Source organism: Hippichthys cyanospilos, chromosome 1 (genome assembly GCF_059441005.1).
Source record: "Hippichthys cyanospilos isolate Australia breed blue-spotted pipefish chromosome 1, RoL_Hcya_1.0, whole genome shotgun sequence".
Classification (NCBI taxonomy): Eukaryota; Metazoa; Chordata; class Actinopteri; order Syngnathiformes; family Syngnathidae; genus Hippichthys; species Hippichthys cyanospilos.
In genome coordinates, this window is record NC_142369.1 from 15,179,207 (window position 1) to 15,200,905 (window position 21,699).

Consider the following 21,699-nt stretch of genomic DNA (forward strand, 5'->3'; position numbering starts at 1 on the left):
TTTTTTAAGTTTCTTTTTTTTTTTTCTAAATTTCCAAACAAGGCCTCTTAAACTATGTGATTGTGCAGCATATACATATTTATATATTCCCGGTGCTGCTTAAGCTTCCTTTGGTTTGTGCTTTTCTGCAGCGACAATATTAGCACCCAAACACAAAAAGGGCCATAGAATGAATTTGATTATCTTCTTATTTTTATTTCACCTGATGTTATCTACATATCTAATGGTTTGTGTGATTTCAATAGAACAAACCTTTGCTACAAAGCAGTGCAAATTTGTAGTCAAAGTCAGAAATTTCAATATGCACAGTAGAAAACATTTGTTAAATATGCAATGGATCATATCGCTTGGAGTTACAGTATTTACAATTTTGAGTTCCAGTTTAATTTCTCATGGTCATTCTTTTTTTTTTTAATTAAAATTATTCAAGCTTCAAAGAAATAACGTAATTTTAGATCCCTGCATTCATTTAGATGGCTAATGCTGCAAATTGATGACTTTTTGATTTTTAACTGAGCTTCATCTTGACCAGAATATTAGATTTGCTTTGTGTTGTGAGCCTTAAACAAGAAATGCAGAGTTCAAAATAAAGCACTCAAACTGCACATAAATTACTTGACATCCACATTCTGAAATATGAACATTGAGACCCACAAGGTAACACTACTTTACCATCAATACCATACACTGACACTGTACATTAAGGCATGAGGTGTCATTGATGCAAAACTTCAGCAATGGTTTCTTTAAAAGCAATACACAGAGCCATTAAACTATTCATTAATAATGTAGAGTGTCAAATGGATTTCATTTGCAGTACTGTTCAATGAAAAGCATGTATATATGTATTTTATGAGCTATTTTTTCCGTTTGAAAAAGTATTTTTGTTGCTATGAGAGAGGAGCTATATGCTTTTCATTGTACAACAGGAATAAGGAACCTTTTGCTAACCAGAGGAATTTTCTGGGTTTTTTGTTTTCAGTTTTTTTTTTTTTTTTTTTTGATGATGTCCACAGAATACCGTATCCATCAATTGTAGCATTCTGTTCTTATGGTACAGACAGAAAATGCATTTAGACATTAGCTTGACTCAGACTTTCCCATTTTAGGCTCTTGGGACTCACAATATTTCCTAACGAAAAGGAAACCAAAATGTAATTCCATTGTATAACCTTAATAGAAATGTGTCTATGTTGTAAGTCTAATTTTAAGAACTCTACTTTGCAGTTATACTACAATATATCATAGTAATGTAACTGGAGGCCAGCAAATGAGTCATTGGGTCATTTTTCCACAGCAGTAAGTAGCTGCACATAAACGATTAGTCAAGTCTATATTCTGTAACGTATTAATCCATTATAGTGTGCTGTCCTGCTCACTGCCTGCAGTGCATAATATAAGGTCACTAAACATTACATAAACGTGGTTCATCTAACATTCAATATACAATTTACAATCCTTCTTTGTTCATCCGACAATTTGCTTGTAACTCAATGTAACGCCGCAGTCTACACTACAATCACATACATGACAATTTCAAACATACACTGCAGTGCAAGGTGTGAGAAACTACTAAAAATGAATGATATATTTTTGTTGTTTTGTTTTTTTAATAAATTGGTTTGTTTCACGCTAGATTACAGTATTTCCTTTCAAGCTAGCAGCAGTTTTTCATGACACCATTTACTGTTTTGTCATATTCCAAAAGCCCGTTTTTGTGTGTGATTAGGAGTCCAGGAAGGGCAAACTAGGCCGTTAATAACATTTAATAAATCAGATAATTGATTATTACCCCCACCGCATTTGGTAGCAAAAAAGAAAAGACAGATCATTGGGGGTCCCTTGTGTGTTTGAGGACAATGAATGCATTCATGTAAACAACAGCCCTTTTGAGGCCACAGACAAGATCGAGACACAATAATAAATACTGAGTGTCTTCAGACTCACTTTTAGCTCTGCAAGGTGAATACAAACATTCAAGAAAAGCAACGCACGTGCCAATAGTGTCACATTTCGAGATGATCCCAGTTGGCATGGTCAACAAGCCACGGTCCTGTTGTTGATGACAGACTGTACTCATTGTGTGGTAGATTGTATAAACACTTAAGGGCAAAGTGCTATATCTCTGAGATTCGGGTTCTGTGTTGATTTGCTGGTTGCAGCTCATAAGCAGCACTTGGTTATCAGTTCAGCTTAGATGAAGATCGTCATCATGAAGAGGAAAAGTTCTCATATACCGTACTTTATAATCTCTTTTCATCTCTGGGTCATTTGCAAGATGTTTTTTTGTTATTTTTTTTGACACGTCAGATCTAGATTTTCATTGAAAGTATGAATCAAAAAGACAAATAAAGCAGATCTTGAATACTTGAACATTTGCAAATCAACAGGAAGAAAATCTGTGTGGCTAGAATAGATAATTAGCTGTGCGTCTTCACGTACTTCCACTGAGGGTGAGGCCTTGCATTTGCTCAGATGACAGCAGATGAACCAGAAGAGGAAGAGTTTGAGTTCGGGGTTGAAGGAAGGTTCCAGAAAAGCCACTTGCGTTTACACTGGCGCCTCTGGTAAAGGTAGTCCTCCTTGTCCCGCTCCTTCCGAGCTCTTTGGTAGTGGTCATCCTCTTTCAGGAACCACACTGGTGGCCAGCGATGCTTCTCAAAGTAGTCTTGGTTGTCTGCGTTAGGTAAGGAAAAAAGTAATGATCAGTCATTCCCTACGATCCGCTGGAGACCAATAATAATAATAATAATAATAATAATAATAATAATAATAATAATAATAATAAAATTATTATTATTATTATTATTATTATTATTATTATTATTATATTGTTATAAGCAGATTTTTAATAGCAAATATAAGAAGAAAATAATAATAATAATAATTATTATTATTACTATTATTATTATTATTATTGCTGGTCACAAATCAATTAATTCAAGATGATCAATGGCCATTAAGAAGTATATATATTGACGCTGGCCTTCAGGGGTTGGTATGAACTCTCTTTTAATATGAACAAAACCTTCTCAAATTTTTTTTGTTTTTAAGCATTGGGTTACGCACGGTGCCAACCAGTCTGACCTTAGTCCTTAAGATACCTCAGTCATATGGGGTCAGAAGTACCTTCCAGAATCAATAGCAGAATCAATTTGACTGAAATCTAAAGTCAGCAATTACTGAAATAGGAATGGAAAGTGTGCTAGCATGGGTCTTTTGCAATGTCAGAGTTCTTTCATGCGACTTCTACAGGACAGTAAAATTCCCGCTAGTCACAGGATTTTTTTTTTTTCAAACCCATAAAATCCTCTAAAAAAATCGCTGATAATCAATCTCTGATTTAAGTGAAAACAGAGGTTAAAGTAGGAACTATCAAGAAAAAAATCCAACTTTTATGAAAAAATTCTGTGAATCTGCAATCATGAATACTGTGTGTTCCAAACCGCAAGTATTCAGGGGTCGACTGTTCCATAATTATGTCTTCCATAGAATTGCAAGACATGTAAACTTCATGTAAACGTCAGTCAAAATAGTAGGCAAATTATTTCACCATAATTTAATGCACGGGTGTCCATTTTAAGACCTTGTAAGCCAGGTCCAGTCCTCTACATTTTATGTGGCCCGAACAACTTTGGCATGACTTTCCCAAACTAGCCTAAAAACTAAATGTAGGGACCGTAATGAAATATAACATACCAGAAATGGGATGATTATTAGGCTTCCCTCACTGACAAGCGCAACAGACTCACACTTTAACTACATGTCCAGGCTGTCAACAAATACAGTGCAGCTCAGCCTCTGGCGACATAATATCATGGCATAACATGTTTTAAAATGAAAGGGATTTAGTCATTTCACCTGCAAAAAGATATTTTGTGTATAAGTAATGTAATACCTTCTTTTTTTTCATGTAGAATTAATACATTTGAAAACTTTTTTTTCCCCATTTACCGTGGACTGAAAATGACATCACAGTTGCCCAGAACTAACGACCAATCAGGGCTCACTTGTTTTCCTGGTTTGGTCATTTGGCGTTCGCAAGCTGAGCTTTGATTGGTTGTTACCTGTATATGAGCCCAGGACACATGGAATGTCAATCTCAGTCCACAGAAATGTAAAACTGTGTGAAAATGTTTGGGCTATGATATCGTTTTTAAAAGCAATGTAAAAGGGGATTTAGTGTACAGTATCTTCTATCTGCCAGCTAGGTGTAAACAAAAAACGAGAAGGTGTTTGATGTGATTGCAGTTACCTGCAGACTTGGCCTTCATGTCTCTGGGGAACTTGCGGCAAACACTGTTGTAGTTGGTGCAGATGTGATGAAGGCACCAGCCAGTCAGCTGCTGGGCACGGTGGAACTATGTAGAACATATAAAGATGAATTAGACACTGTATGCTGGGCAACACAACGATATCTACTTCCACAAGACATTTGTGGCATTGGTTTATAAAGACCGGAGTATTGCAGTACCTGGGCCATGTCCAGATACACCAAAACCTCTCCATCAATGTCAGCCCCCATCATTGCTGCCTCTGTCAGCACTGTTACTGTGTATAGTTCTGCAAGAAATGTTATATCCAGCCATTTAAGGTAGCAACCTCACTCACTGTGAATTGAGATGTTAATTATTAACTAATGTACCAAAGAATTCCATTGTGTATGTAAATGCAATACCTGTAAGTGCAACCAAGTGGGGGAGGCAAAGACGATTGGCAAGAACAATAAGCTCCATTGCATCCAGGTCGGTGCGAGAACAGAAGCGGCCCGTGTAAAGATACTCCAGCACAGCCCTCATACAGCTGCGAGTGGTGTTGGGGAACAGCACCTTGGAGACCCATGAGTAAGCCGCTTTCATTGTTTTTTCAACTGCACATATTAAGCTTTCTACTCTTAAATTTTTCCTTTCCTTTCCACTAGCTGAAGACGGAACCAGAGAAGCCAGAGTAATTCCATTACGACACATTTGCAAGCCTCTAATTAAATTACACTTCGTACACAGACCACACATCTAAGTGGAGTGTTCAAATTTGCTCCAGTAGTGTGCCCCTCTCGATTCGGCAGTGATTACATTCACATCATGGAATTTAATGAGTAAAATTATGAGCATAGGAGTAATAATATGTTCATTTGTATAAAGAAGTGCAGGCCATTCTTGGATATACAACATACCAGTATGAGCTTATTTCACAGCAGATTTCTTCCATTTTACCTCTTTGGTGCAACTCTCCACAAAAGGTCCACCAAACATAGCCGCCATCCAGTCACAACTTGAGATGAGCAGAGGCTTGTGGGCCATGATGGTTCCATCATCTAACTTGAAAACTACATCTGCGCCACAAAGACAGTGGACCAATTTGTTATTTTAACCAAAGTCACGAAACACATGCCACCAGCAAGAACACACCTGTTTTATCTTGCCAAAGTATAATGCGACTGTACTGTTTTACACGACCTAATAAATATGTTTCAGTTGTTACAGTTTGTTTACCCAGCTTTGGAAATACCAAATTCAATGTTACTGACTTTGTGTATATCCACTAAATTCAACTTCGGACCAGAGGCTTGGTGAAATTGTGGGAAATTTAACAGTGTTTTCTCATGAATTTCCCCCCCAGGAATGGTCATGCACATGTATGTGGGTACCGGAATTTTTAAAACGTGAGAAATATTTATACTTTAGATATTTGAGACAAAGATTACTACAATACACATAATTAATTAAATCTTTCATTGTTAAACCTTATGCAGTAAGTGTACTGTTATCCTTTCCCGTTTCCATCCCTTGACCGTAGTCGGGGAACACGGAGGGCTGGAATTGACAATCATAATTCCAATTTATTACAAATGCACTCAAGGTAACACCTTCCAAACGCTTTCTTTCATCCTAACCGTTCTTCATTTGTCATGTGTTCTCATGTGCATTCAAGCTTCACTGGGAGAATGCTCCAAGAACTGTCCTCATCAATAAACAGTTTGAAAGAGACTGGAATTTTAGTTGTAGAACAACTAACTTCAACTATTATTTATTAATGGAGGGACTTTTTTTAAATGACTTTTTTTTTTTTGGTTGTTCCTTGAGATGGATAAACACGTTTTTGTGTTTAATTCATATTCCACAAAGGCAGTATTAAGCAGAATGGTATAAAGACTACAGTTGAATTCCCCTTTAAGGTTGGAGACTATGATGAGCGTGGTGGACAAAAAAAAGTGTTTGTTGTGTTATGCTACCCATCTTCGGCAAGATAATAGAACAAGTTTGTATCTACCAGAGAAGGTTCCTTTAGCCAAGCACTCTTTGACTCGGTTTGTTCGGCGTACATGGAAGGCTTTGGTGATTTCTTGGTTCATGAAGGCTTCGTTGTTGAGTATATTCGCCACCATCATGCGCAGATCGAAGACCTCCAGCAGCTCAGCGATGTGCGCAATGTGCATGAGCTCCTTCTCGTTCTCGTCCAGCTGGCCCGTGTACAGGTAGCGAAGCACTGCTCGAAAGGGCCCCAGCTGCATGGACTGGTCCATATGCACTACGGTCATGGGCCTGGGACTGTACGTTATGGGGTCGTCCACCAGCTCCTCTCGGATGCTGACGAAGGCTCGGCTCCACGAGGAAAGCATTCGGCCCCGGCGGCCTCCCTCTGAGTCTTTCAGGGTTCCGTCACTGGTGCAGGCTCTCAGGTTGGCCCTGTCTCCTTCGTCACTGCTTTCGCACACATCGAAGCTGGCGGCGCGCATCAGCAGCTCTCGGCCCGAGAGGGGACCCCGAGAGGGACGTTCCGTCTCCTCGCTTTGCGTTTCCATGATAAAGAGGTCGTAGAACTTTGAGGAGGATGTCGATAAATATATCTTGTGCGCAAAGATCTTTTGGCGCTCCTGTAGCACCAGGATGACATCGGCGCAGTGTGGGTCCTCCAGAAGACCGACCGGGTGCTCTTCTGTGGTCGTTGGGGGCGGCGGCACAGTGATTATAGGCGGTGGGGGTTTTGGCGGCAGGAACGGCGCCTGGAGAAGCGGCCTCTGCACGTTTCGGAGATGAGACTTCCAGAACTGCAGGTGGCGGCGTGAGATAAGCGCAGCTCGGATAGCGTTGTCAAAGACGTCCTTGACTCCAAACTGAGCAACGACACTGGTTTCGTAATATGGCACCCCCAACTCTTTGGCCACTTCTCGGCCTCTCTCTGGGGGAAGTATCTCATTAGATTTAATGGGTCTGGAAAGGAAAAGTCTTAATCACATATTTCATCCCATCTGTGAAATTGTAGATAATCCAAAAGCATGGTACTAAAACATGCAGTACATTTGTCTTGCGACCACATCTAAAAAAAAAAAGAAACTGGCGAAAAGAATGCTTGAAATTGTTTTTTTTAAATAGCAAATGCGAGTGGAGTACCCTCTAAGATGCCATTTTTCTCTGGTCCCACACTCCAATGACAAAATGAATTTCAAATAAAATTGTTAAAATTAAATGTATACTACATGACTCTATTGACAGTTAAATAATGTTGTGTATAGAGTTGGCTAAATACCAGAGAGACAGATAATGTCAGCTAGGTGCGGTAAGGAGAGTATAGCGATGACATCAGAGCAATCCAAGTGATTTCTTTAATTGCTTTTGGGTAATGCCGTGATCTCATTGCTTTAATCCCCATGATTGGCCATGAAAAATTGCTCAGCCATTTTAATCTTTAAATAGCCATCAGTCAATGTAATCATTACTCCCAAGTTCAAAATGTTGTTCTAAAGACGCGTCGTACCTTGCCAAGGGCCTCCGTGCCCGATTGACTGCCTCCAGGTCTGCGTAGCGTAGGTCCAGCTGACAGCCCACAAGGATGACGGGCGCACGGGGGCAGAAGTGTTTAATCTCGGGGTACCACATGGTCTTCACATGATACAGAGAGTTCGGGTTGGCAATGGAGAAGCACAGTACCACCACATCAGACCTGAATGAAAGAAAATGCATTAGAGCACCTTGAGTAAATCGCTAACGGACAGATTCCCGTTATCCTCACCTGCCGTAAGCAAAGCGTCTGTCCTTGTGGTGGTCTCCAAAAGTGTCCCAGAGACGTAGGGAAACACTGACATCATCCACTACATCCCTGGAGCGCTCCAAAACCTTTGAAAAGATAAATGATGCCGGTGAATGATGAATTTCCTAATCCAGATTGAGAAACCACCAAAGTCGCGTGTACTGAAAGAGTCAAAACGACACTATAGATTAGCGTGCTCACCTCCTGGCATACTCTGTACTGGTCGATAGCCCAGACTGTGGGCACATGTGTAGCCAGTAATTGGTACTGCGTGAGTGTGGCATTGCAGGCCCTGGCACAGATAAGGCGCGTCTTTCCCACGGCATTGTCACCGACCACCACACACTTGATGGTTTCAACGTTAGGCCTCTCATAGTCCATTTCAGAATCTGTCAAATGCGAGCTGTCAGAACAAAGACGAAAGCAGAATGTTGCATTAGTGCACGACAAGTCCTTCAAATGAACGTGGATCGATGTGGATAGTAGACAATGTGACTCCTCCTGCACGCTGCACACAGAGTGAGCGGTGAATGGTCTTGTGACTTCCCATTCATAAGTACACTGTCCTTGATGTGATGTCACAAGTATTTAAAGGGACAAGCAGACAAAAAGGAGTGCACACTTTTACATTTTAAAACGCAGCTGTGACAAACCCACACTGTAAAAACCTCACACAAACTACAATATGTTCATTCACAAGCTGATTTTATAAAGTAAACCAACTCATTCTCAGTCATAGCATCAAGTACACCTGCACAATATATTGAGATCAAGAACTAGAACTGCAATAAAAATTGTTGCGTGCACTAAAGTGTAACAAAAAGTCTACGTAGACACTCCTACTGAAATGTCCACTATTGTAACAAAAAAATGAGATCAAGATCTATCATTTAAAAGCTCAAGCCAAGTGTTGAAAAAGCAGAAATAACTCCTTTACAGTGGTTGCACAAGTGGCTTACCGCTGTAAGTAAAATATCAATTTCAATCGATTAAGGAAGCGAGATCTGAAATTGGTGAGGCGCTTGTCTTGTCAAGCTAAAAATGAAAGCGTAGAAGCAAAGCTTGATGCTTAATTGGAATGTCGTTGAGTTCGGAATCAGACTCAACCGATCACATTAAAATTAAAATCAATGGCAAAACCTGTTTTTTTTTTGCTTTCTAGCTTAAGGTTTTGTGCAAAATATGATTTGGAAATGCTCACAAGACCTCTCACCTTCTCAAATGTTACAAGCAGAAGAAAAACATCCATAAAGAAGGCCACTGACACGAGCATGCTTTAGTTGGTGAGAAGTTCTTGTATTGTTAAAGAGCGTGTCGGCCTGGCATACTCAAGTCTCAACCTGTGTCATGGTCGCCACCATTGCACACGTGTACATGCACATGAAAATGTTTTAATTTGCACTAACAATCTGGGCTAAACTTAGCTCATTCCTGACATATATAGCTTGTCTCTCAGGAAGGATGTACTGAAAGGGGGTTGTTTCAGCTTTCTGGGGAATTTCAGAAAAATAAAAAATTACTGTAATAATATCAAATGGGCAATATGCTGTTGCCATCCATTTTCTTTTTGCTTATCCTTACTTGAGTCACAGTGAGCAGAAAGCTTACTTTAGGCCAGCCGATCTCAGGCCAAACATCCACAAACAACAGTCTACATTTTTATTTACACTGTCAGTTTTTGAATGCGGGAAGAAGCCAAACATTCAAGCTCCACACAAGGAGGCCTGACCACCGAATTTGAACCCTCGACTTCATATTTGTAAGGTGTATACGCCAGCTGCTAATCCACTGTACCGCCCAGGGTAATACACCGCATAAACTAATTATTTGGGCATCTGGAAAATGGTGGCTGTCAAGTCGGGAGCGGTTTCCAAGGTAATGTAGCCTCTGCCTTTGTGTCACAGCTTCTATCAGAAGCTCATCTTTGTACACAACCTGGAACTGTGTAATGGAGATTGTGGCCAAGCTACAATAGAAAGTCAGTGTGATTCATGAAGGCAAGCACAGTACAAACAGTTCTTGCTCTGATGAAAGAAAGGGAGTGAAAGAGGTTTAGGCAAGTCATTGTCAATGGTGCTATTTTTGTCTGCTTCTAGCCTACTGTACCAGTTCTTAACAGTGTTCCTCCATTTCAACAACTTCAAAACACAGCTAGAGGTTTAAATGTGTATTCTACACTGTTGACACATTTCTCTAGAGAGCAATTCTTCTTAGGTCATTCATTTGAAAGACTTCATTCAAACGCTGACTTCACAGAAGGTGTCATCCCATTCTAAAATATATCCTGTAGTGAAAACGTGCCCGTGGGCCAGTGACTCAATACAAACATCCCGCCTACGTTTTTTTTTTTTTTTTTGATAATGTGCCCTATGAAGCGAATGTTAATTCGGTTGTATTGCGAAACACGGTGGGAAGAAAAAAAATTACGTACGGTGCAAGCTTCAGACATTGCCATCTCCAAGCAAGCACCGAAAGGCTCTCTCGATCGTCATGAATCTGTGCTGCATTAGGCGTTACGTAACGGCCCGTCACTCACTCTTGACCGCGTTTATCCGGTACCACCGCGAGGAAATCAGAAAAACAACGCTGCGGTAAACATAAACACACGCAAGCCCGCCTCCTTCTCTTCTCCTTGCTTACCGTAACGAGAGGAAGTGCCGCATGGGGTTGGTGGAGGGACGAGACACAAAGCACGACTCCATCCGATGCGGCTTTGCACCTGGCGGCAGCCCCTGTTTAACCTCATCTTCGTGGGCGAAGTGGTGGAGGCTTCAAAAACAGTCTACTTCGGGTGGATCACGAATTACAATACTTTTATAGTAACTCCGATCGGCGAGGACGCCGTGCTCATTGCATCACGCCTGCCGGTACAGCACAGAGCTGCAGCCGTTACGGTCATGTGGATGGATCCACCTCCACGCACTCGGCCTCAGTGGCTAATAATAGGCAGGAGAAAGGGAGAGAGGGAGGGAGGGAGGGAGGGAGAGGGAGCGAAACCCGTCCATTACAACAGTGATCCACTTTAAGTGCCATCAATCTCGTCCCACGGATCCTCGGTTGCTTAGATCACATGCCATACAGCTCAATGTGACATTATGCTCTTGATTCAACAAACACGAGAGCAGTGCTTCGAAACCTTTTTAATGCCGAAGTCTACCAGCAAAAAAAAAACAACAACAAAAAAACCCCCACAAAAAACACACACTCTACCATCATAACGAGTTTTAATATAGTACGCCTAAAAGTATTCCACGCGTATGGTTCATTTACAATGGGACAGGAATTTTATTTCTAAAAAGTAGATCCCTGGGCATCTTTAAAAGAGACAGATATGCTAGCTAATACGGAGATAAACTGATAAAATAACATCATCAAATGTGACTGGTTTGCAGTTTTGGGAACGTACACCCAGTTAATAACCAAACAGAGGTCATAAATGTATAAATCACTTCTGAATCCTTTCAGCCTGCAGGCTGACGTCATTCATGCTTCTACTTTCTTTTCTGCTTTTATATTATGCTTAAATAGAAACCGATTGGCAGGTCTTTTTTTTCTAGAGATAAACGTCTTTATGATGAGTTTTTTTTTTTTTTCCCAATCAATACTAATGTACTACTTCTAAGTTTACTTCTAGGGTTTTCTATTTCAATCACAAACCAGAGAGACAGAGGGAAGAGTGACAAAAACTAGCATCCTAATATTCGAGTTTGACCAAAAATTGAATGAGTGTAATTACCTGTCCTGTACTTCTGTATAAACGAAGTAAAATAGCAAGTAGCTAGATTTGTACTTGCAAAAAGATATCAAGATGCTTAATGCTACGGTATGAGTATGTGCTGCCCGTTTAAGACAAAGACGACATTAGGATGAACACGGAACAATGATAGCTTCTATTCACAGGTAACTTTTTTGTGTGCGGTAATCAATTTCAAAAACACTGCTGCAATTTTCACTCTGCACCACCAGGTGATGCTGACACTTTAGTTATCTGAAAACCCCTGCGCTACCCACAAGCAGTTAAATGAGAAAAAAAAAATACTTTGATTTTTAGGATGGGCAGGCGTCCGTAGTGTCAATGTAGATCACAAAACATTAGTAGATGAGCAAATAAGAAATAGACTAATTGAAAAGAAAAAAATCAAAACGTGAGTTTGTTTTCACTGCATGGAAGCAGACTGCCATTCAAAGTAAAGTATTCAACATGCCTGCACGTATGTTATCACCCAAAAAGTACAATTATCGTGTCTTGAAGGATCCTAACAGGAATCCAATCCCAATAAGGAACAAAGAAGCATTATTTAAGATACTACGGATGCGTGGGTCCGCCAACGTGGAGTCAACATTTTTGACTGGAAATATTGTTAGAACATACCTGTACTTGCGATTACGAACAGTACGTTCAAACTTTTTTTTTTTTTTGAAAACATTTAAATATATTTTATTGTATTTGCAAGTACGTTCATAGTTACATTTTCAGAAGAGTTGTTCTGGATGGAAGCATAAAAGTGTCAATTTGGTTTAAACATTTCTGACTGACACACCTGTTTAAATGTACATGCAAGAAGACATTTGAAAACGTTCGAATATATTTGCAAGTATGTTTCAATTGTAGGCTCCAAATGTAGCATTTGTTCTCATTAATGACACAAGTTGTTGACGGTCATACAGTATAGCATTATGGGAATAGGTTGTGTTATATATTTAGCAGCATTTAATATACGTAAAAGTAATAAAAGTGAAGTAATAAAACAAATTAAACCGAGGCTCTTAACCCTAAACTGCAATAAGCCATTATGCCGGTTAAATTGCATGTAAGTGTATATGATCTTGGGAGTACATTGCAATTAGCAGTCATGTCCACGGGGTGGGTGGCAAAGAATTAGACCAGGGGTGTCAAACTCATTTTTGTCGCGGGCCATTTTGTAGCGAGAACTTCCTTCATTGGGCCGATATGTTGAGGAAACCAAGTCGATTTTAAACAATCTCATAGTATTATAACTGTACACAACAAATTGATGGCTTAGTTGTTTTGCAATCAGAAGTAAAGCATTCTAGTTTGTTCATTTATTGTTTATATTACTGTAACAGGACAAACCAAAAAATTTCAACTTTATTTTTCAATAAACACGACAAGCTAAAGTTAAAGGGTCATGGAAACTTACATGATTTGCTTTCGTGGGCCACATAAAATGACGTGGCGGGCCGGATTTGGCCCCCGGGCCTTGAATTTGACACCTGTGTATTAGACTATTAAGCGATTCCAGTTTATAGTCAGCAAAAGGGGCGTGACGCGGATGACCCACACATCGACTTACTTTGCCATGTAAATTGTGTGACGTCATCTTAATTTGCATATCCAGATCAACAAATACAAAGGATCAAATCTACAAATCTAAAGGAGACATTCGTGCAAAGATGTGAAGTCGCGCCTCGCGAGGTCATAGTCGTGCAAACGAGAGTTGAATTCAAAATACCTTGCACACGCAAGTTTTCAATTCGTAAACTCAGCACAATTTAGTCATACTCATACTAATTGTTAATCACGCAACAGGTCTTTTTGACCTATGAAGCAGAGTAATAAATGGAAAACTGTGTTTTATACTTTTGGCCCACCCATTCTATGCTATGCAACTGCTCAGTGGTGGATTGGTTTGCACTTATATACTGTAATGATGTATTGACATATATACAGTGCATCGAACAGTCCTTTTGCAATCGACCTGCAGGCCACTTTGTTGGGGAATACAATACTGACGTACCGTGTTCTGCCTTTAAGGCCTAAATGAGTTTTGTCATAGGAATGGAACATCATAAAATGGGGATCCCCACATTTTGTATATTGCCAAATTATATAAAGACACACCGTATTTGCGTGAATAAATCACATGTAACATAAAAATGGCAGATGACATCGACTTGGGCCCCATGAGTGTAAGAATAGCACTATGATTCAGTACAAGTTGGCATAAATATTGCGGCGTGGTCTTGCAGTCTATCTCTCATCACGTATGCCTGCGGAAATCTCCCCTGAAAAATACACCAAATAAAGCATGTACTCTGCTTTTCCATGCTTTATGTGTCATTGTGCAATGTAAGGGTCTCCTTTCCTTCTGCCGTTGTGTAATTATTGACATCGGGGTTTGACGCTTTTGTGAACTCTGTGCTGGAGTCCACAGAGGCGGAGGTCTTGTGAGGCATTCAGAGTTCCGCAAAACTGTTGCTGTCTTATTTTGTCAATGGCTGCTTGCAAAGACCCCGCAGCTCCTTTCTCTCTGGATGCGTACCATGTCTCTGAGGAACTGGGCTTCATTTTACCAGAGCCTCTGGTAGGTTTAAATGCCTGTGGTGTTTTTTCCCCAATTTATTACGCTGCATTGTGTGAAAGTAGCCATAAAGAAATAGCTGATTGTTAGCAAAGCGTATCTGGAAGATATCAAATGATTTTCAAGTGAAACTAGACATTTAAAGCAAAATTCATACTAGATAAGACTCAAAATTGCTCACATAGCAGCTAGAAATCTGGACTCCTAGCTAGTGCTATTGACTGAGACAAATTGACCGGGACAAGTCGAGCGCTGGCATCACCGCTGTTTGCTTTGTGTTGAACTTTATTCCAAACATGTGTTTACAAAATGACTTGTGTATGAACCTTTTCCTACAGTGCATCTCAAGTCAGCCGGTGGGAATGTCTGATTGTACTTTTTCCTCATCTGACCCTTAACTATTGTACCCCGTTGTGACAAAGTACATTTTTCCGCATTCATGTTTCCAAAGCAAGAACTTCCACCTTACTACCAGCCATGGATGGACATTGCTCAGCGAGTCCCGGAACTTGTTCTTGCACATGAGTTGCGCTCAAAAATTAAGAAGGTGAGTGCACTCCATTGAGTTGATTACGTCAGTTTATCAGGTTGTTTGAGTTGGGTCTCAGTGTAGTATCTGTGCAGATGCCTCAACTGAGCACACAGTTTCTGCAGAGACATAGGGAACTCCGACTAGCCCACCTGGCCCTTGGTGTCATGACCATGGGATATGTTTGGCAGGAGGGTGAGAGCAACACCGTCAAGGTATCTTTCCATCTCTCTGTCTCTGGCTCACAGACCCTAGCGAGTGTGGGAACCTCACTTTGAGAACCAGTGTGAAAAGATTCATTGTTAATTCGTTGAGAGTTTGCATCTTATTCCAGAGCAGGATGAGACTCAACAATGAGACTTCAAAAAAATGAGAATGTGGAAAGCCATTTGGGATTTTATTTGATATTCTGCCTATGCGCTGAATTGTCCTTGTCGTAGAACATGGGCATTTGTAGCCTATTTTTGGGTCACCCCCAAAAAATAAATCCTCGTTTGAGAACTCAAAACCTTTTTGAAAGCAAACTATGCCAGTTGTCCCTTACTCATCTGTACCTATGCAAAATAATAATACACTTTCCTTCAATGAATCATCATGTTCGATGCATTTGATGGTTGATCATTATTTATCTTGTTAGGTAGGCATGTTAGTCGTTTTTCTTCCTAGATGTCGGAAACAATTCAGTTGGTAAGAGAGTAAGACTATCACTTGGAACAGTACAGGTACAATCACTTGAGATGCAAAGATTGTGTTTTGCTTGAGCATGGTCTTAACTTGAGCTGCTGCCAGAACGCCAAGTCACGTCAGCCTCTCAAACTGCCACGTTTTTGTTTTGAGTTTCTTTCCCAAGGTTTCTGAGTCTAGTTCTATGAGTCTGGTTTCAGGATCAACAAGGTTCTGTGTTTTAATCTAGTTTCCGAGTCTAGTTTCTGATGCTCACTGTGGTTATGTTGGATTTTGTGCACATCTTAAAAACAGTTTTGGGTAAAAAAAAAAAATTCTATTCTGCCCCCCCCCCCCCCCCCCCCCCCCCCCATAAAAAAGGAACAACACAATATTTGGGTCAATTTGATCCAACTGTTTGCGTTGTATTGTTGTATTGTATTGTTCAACACAAAACAACCCACTGCCTACAAAACAACCTATTTGGGAGGATTGTTTTGTGCAAAACAACCTGAAAGGTGGGTGGATTTGACTCAAATAGTGGGTCGGTCTAAAAAATAAACTTTTCAGAGTTTATAAAGATTTTCCATTTTCCTGCTTTCACATTGTTTGCTTCTGGGATTCGATTTTGCTCCTCACATCGCAGGTTGTCAAATGAGTTGTTTCAATTACGGACTATATTAGTGGTGAAAAACAAAAAGATAAACTTGGTCGCACAGTAGTAATTAAACAGGGTGTTTTTACTTGTGCATTGAATTCTGACAGAGCAGACTGGCATTTATTTGAAAGATTTCCTCCTAGATTTCTGATGAATGCTTTTAACATGCCTGTTAAAGCCAGCATTTTACCACCTGTGTTGCGATTCTGTAAAATTGACAGTGTCACAATTATTTGGAGACTAAGTTAATGTAGAAATGTAATTGCTGTCTTGTATACACACCAGACAAACACCGGCACTGACGTCATCTGGAATTATTTGAGAGTGGGATGCCATGTCACTGTGTGAAAGCAGTCAATAACCCATTTCACTGGATTCTGTGAAATTAAAAAAAAAACAGGGCTGATAAATGGATGGCTGGAACTGTTACAGCTGATTTGAAAATGTAAAAGAGGCTTATATACTACTGTACATCTACAAGAAAGCTGACACATTCCCTGTGCATAATCTCCCTCCAAGATGCTGCCGCGCACTTTGGCTGTTCCATACTGGGAGCTGTCCCAACGCTTAGGACTTCCTCCAATTTTCACCCATGCTGATGCGGTGCTGGCGAACTGGCGGAAGAAGGATCCAGAGGGGTGAAGCCAAATATCTTCTGAGCATGTTGTTTGTTTCATCTTTTAAAAACTCTCATGTATCAATGTTCCTTCATTCCTTTTTATTTATTTATTGATTTTTACTTTCCCCATAACAGGCCTTTAGACATAGAGTAAGTATATTTTCAAATCCTCACGATTTACAATTGCATTCGAGAGAATTCTGGATGAATTAAAGTTTGACCTCCCTTCATGTAGGAACTTGGAGCTGTTGGTCGGTATTCCTGGTGGCGAAAGTGTGCGAGGCTTCTTCATTGTCACGCTAATGGTGGAGTTTGCGGCAATTCCTGCTCTGAGGGTGAAGATGTAGTCAGTGGTTTTTCAGTTTTAAACGAAAGTTAGACCATATGGACCAAAGGATTTGGACATTTCATCTATGGAAAATACAAAAGGGGCCTTAGTAAGGATTAGCTTCCACTTTTCTGGAAAAACTTTTCAAAATTTATCATGCTAAATGTTTAATGTCAGGGCAGTGAAGTACACTCACAACGCTGGAAACATAGAATTGACCAAAATGGGTCGGACAGACAGAAAATTACGACTGTATTTATCCTATTGTATATGTTTCAATGCCTGAGTCCATATGTTGTAGCAAAAGTCTAACTTTAAATACGAAAGGCAACAAGATTCTAATGAAGCATTGTGATTGTTTCAGAACATTCCAAAAGCAATCAATGCTGTCAGATGTGGTGATAGTAAAGCTGTGGCCAAGGCCTTAGAAGACATCGGTCAATCTATAGACGGCATGGCTGAGTGCCTCAGATTAATGCACGGTAGCTTCTTTAAGTTAAAATCATCACATACACACAAAATTTAGCCCTTTAACCAACATTTCAACTTTATTACTGTATATTGTTTTTATCTCATATAGTGCACGTGGATCCATCTGTCTTCTACGGCATCATGAGGATCTTCTTATCAGGGTACTTTAATGTTTGTTGCATCATATTTGCTATTGTAGTGCATACTAAAAGCCCCTGTTCACATGCCATGTTTTGGGGGTAAAAACTAAGAAACATTTGTAAATTGTTTCAAAACGTTTTCCAACAATAACCTACGGAGCCACCTCTGGTACCCGGGTGTGAAAAAAAAAGTTTCATTCTAAAATAAAAAAATAATTAAAATTAAATTATTGAATTTATGTGGTTGCATATGTGTCCACATCCTATAATAACAGAATTAACCTATCACATTGAAACTTATCCATGTATTTATTTACTTTTTGTATCCAGGTGAGGTAAGAATCGATTCTCATTTATAAATCATTTATAAAGCCATGCCAACCTGGCAGCAGAATATATCAAAACAAAATACGAAGTACATATATAGTTGACACCCTACCTCTTACTATATATATATATATATATATATATATATATATATATATATATATATATATATATATATATATATATATATATATATATATATATATATATATATATATATATATATATATATATATATATATACTTATATACTTATGTATAACCTTTTACCGACTAATTCCTTTGAACAATAAGATCCCATTGATGCTGTCAAAGCTCTATGCAGTCCATGGTTTGTGCTGTAATGATGTGACAACAAAAATGACAAGAAATGCATACTTGAACATCTGAACTGCATGAGGCACACAGATGCAACTTCATTTTTTTTTTTACTACCCCCCTCTACCACATTTATTTTTTGCCCTCGTTTCCTTGTATCACAAAATCCTTGCGTTTGGGTATGGGTGTGTTTTACTTTTTTTAATTCACTGTGTGTGGGGTATTCCATAGATGGAAAGACAACCCATCTATGCCAAACGGTCTGGTTTACGAAGGTGTCCAGACAGAGCCAATGGAATATTCGGGAGGGAGCGCTGCGCAGAGCAGCATATTACACTGCTTCGATGAACTTCTGGGAGTTAAACATGAGGCAAAAAGTGGTAAGGGAAGGAAGGGTACAGTTCATTTCGTGATTGATTTTAGGCCCTCTAATGTATCAACACTTTGATCATGCAGGTTCTTTTCTCGCATGCATGAGGAACTACATGTTACCTGCTCACAAACAACTCATCCGGGACATCTCGTTGCAAGCCTCCCTGAGGACGTTTGTGCAGCAGCAGGCCAACGAGCAGCTCACCGAGGCTTTTCAGGAATGCGTCAGCAAACTTTTGGCTTTTCGCAGCTATCATATCACTGTGGTCACTCGCTTCATCACGATCCCCGCCGCTAAAGCCCGTCGACTACGGGGCAGGAGCAGGGACGGCGAAGAGGAGGTGATCAGCAAAGCTCCCGTTGCGCTGGAGGAACGGGGCACCGGCGGCACCGGCATCATGAGCTTCTTGAAAACTGTGAGGAATCAAACAAGAGACACCCTGCTGCCCGAAACAAGCAAAGGGACGGAGCACAACAGCTGATGTGCTGTCAGCTACATCTCATAAAACAAGCACTAAATCACAAGTGATTACTCAGCCCATGATTTTATATGTCATTAAAAAGATGACTTTTGGCAACGCGATAGCAGGAGGCCCTTTCGTTTGGCAGGCTTCACGTTTTGTTTTGCCTGTAAACAAGCCTCAGCCACATTCATAGTCATGAGTGATACCCATTATTTAGTCCAAACCATAATTCAAACCATTGCTGTTACTTTCTATTAAATTCAACCACTTACTCCTCCCCTCATTTGAACCGTAATCCAAAAAATGCATTGTCTTGTCCAGAACTGCGGAGCTGGATAACAGAACACTTGCAAAATAGGTAATTACTGAAACCAAAACTTCTTGGAAAGTTATTTACAGATTTAGTTCAAATAAAGTTTAGAGCGGAACGACCAAAGATTGCTATTTAACTCAGGGATAAAAGAGCGGAACTGAACATTTTGCCCGCGGATGTAAATACATGATCTCCAGTCATCCATGTTCTGTACCTCTTTTCTTTCTTTAGGAACATGAGTAAAATTAAAGGGATACTTATCAGGCCATTTTCATTGGTAGGAATTTTCTCTTTCGCTTCATTTGATTACGTGTATTATTTTTCACATACAATCAACACCTTTTAAAAACACATTTTGCCTGTTTTCTGGGTTTGGTCATGTGACCTTTTTTTTTTTAAAGTATTAACCGTACACAAAAAATAATGACGTTATTCAATTAAATGCAGACAAAATATGAATTTATTACAGATTAAAATGCTACATGAGTAAATTATTCCTTCAAAGCTCTCCTGACTGGAGAGGAGGCGCACCCCGGACTGCTCGCCAGCCAAAATCCAGGCACAAAAAGAAAAACAACAATTCCTGCATGTATTCACACAATTTTTAGTTTTGTACAAACCTAAAATGAACAATTTGGTTTGTGAAAGGAAGCTGATTTGTTCTTGTTATTTTATTATAATGACGGTAGATGGCTTCATTCAGAAAAGAGGGCCGTTTCCACTGCTGGGAAATACCACAACAGAACGCTCGTTTGTATGTTAATCACACAGCAGAAACGCATTCACGGTCATCCTGTATAGCTATTTATAGACGTGTTGCGATACCAGATATCCTGACACCAAAATATCTCACACTAAAATATTCACACCCTTGAAACTTTCCATCTCAGGAAACAATCAGCTTTTGTTACCTCTTCATTGACCGGTGCATCTTTGCGGTGGGATCATCACGTTGACGCACAATGCACAATACGGGGCTCAGATGCGTCACTTAGCATGGTGGTTACCTCAACACTCCTGTCATCCCTCAGCCCTCACAATGATACTGAGAGTTTGGAAAACCAAAAGGCATGAATGCATGGATTGTGCCACCATTGGCTCACGCTGTGTAATCTTCACCTTTCCTGGCTCCTCTCCAGCCGTGTTTCATTACAGTGACACCCGTGCGAGCTGTGGCCATTAGACAGGACAATTCAACCCACCTGGGGACATATCGTGTCCTCCATGACATTACACTATACAAAGATCGGAGAAAAATATCCACATATATTTTCATTGTTTGGAAAGGAGACTGAGAGAATGTAGTGTTTGTGACAACTCTAAAAAAAAATCACAATTGCAGTTGTTGGCAAACATTTGATTGAAAAAATATTCAGAAATGCCTGTGGACAGCACTAAAATATTAGTCACAGTAAATGTCGGCAGCACTGGATGTAGCAATGAATGATGTTTATACAACAAAGTTGCAGAAAAGCCTTCAGAAAATTCAAAGTGACATGACTCTCTCAAGGCCAATGTGTCTTTTATACAAGCTCGTATAAAAGGTTGGAGGAAGACTATATTTTGATCAGACAAAATTCATTTTCCCTTTTGAGAATTATAACTACCGTACTCTATTCCAGGAGTGAAACTTTCAAGATCGTAAAACCTTCTAATGCAGTCTCGGTTGTACTTTAAATAACACTTTATTAAAATTGACAGTCATGTATACCCCAAATAAATCCCACAAGTGCTTGGTAACTTGGTAACAATTAAATGAATAGCAATAGCAATGAATAGTTTTTTTTTTTCCACATTTCCTCATTGGTTTATCACCGCCCCCTTTAAAGTTGGACTTTAAATGTAATTAAATGTGCATACAGGCAGTCTTCTATTTACTTGACATTGCAAGGTTACCAATGACGCATGGCAGGAGAAGCGTATGTGATCACCTTCAGTTATAACCATGGATACTGTTTTTGCTCTGACTTATTTTTATGTTCAAAAATGTTTTATACAAATATTTACTGTAATTAATTATTCTCTTTGAAAACCGATTGAGAACCGCTGCTAATCTATTGCTTGTAAACACTTGTTTAATGCAGCACTTTTGCAAGTGTACTAGGCTTGGGACGATATCAAATTCTGACACGATGATAACCTTGAG

General features: G+C 39.7%; 2 protein-coding genes across 2 annotated transcripts; one reads left to right on the forward strand and one right to left on the reverse strand.

Annotated features, from left to right (window-relative positions):
* Nucleotides 1-1,259: 1,259 nt before the first annotated feature.
* Nucleotides 1,260-10,941, reverse strand: rhobtb2a (Rho related BTB domain containing 2a). Its single transcript, XM_088430745.1, has 10 exons — nt 10,669-10,941; nt 8,230-8,431; nt 8,011-8,114; nt 7,756-7,941; nt 6,271-7,211; nt 5,214-5,332; nt 4,679-4,829; nt 4,475-4,563; nt 4,256-4,361; nt 1,260-2,677 (listed from the first exon to the last, which is right to left on the reverse strand). The coding sequence occupies exons 1-10, from the start codon at nt 10,728-10,730 to the stop codon at nt 2,472-2,474; spliced, it is 2,166 nt and encodes a 721-aa protein (XP_088286871.1). The 5' UTR covers nt 10,731-10,941; the 3' UTR covers nt 1,260-2,471.
* A 3,266-nt stretch (nt 10,942-14,207) lies between these two features.
* Nucleotides 14,208-19,821, forward strand: ido1 (indoleamine 2,3-dioxygenase 1). Its single transcript, XM_088435166.1, has 10 exons — nt 14,208-14,354; nt 14,803-14,898; nt 14,976-15,095; nt 16,721-16,839; nt 16,956-16,970; nt 17,056-17,155; nt 17,513-17,630; nt 17,729-17,780; nt 18,636-18,784; nt 18,861-19,821. Exons 1-10 carry the CDS (start codon nt 14,265-14,267, stop codon nt 19,256-19,258), a joined length of 1,257 nt encoding a protein of 418 aa, XP_088291292.1. The 5' UTR covers nt 14,208-14,264; the 3' UTR covers nt 19,259-19,821.
* The last annotated feature ends 1,878 nt before the right edge of the window (nt 19,822-21,699 follow it).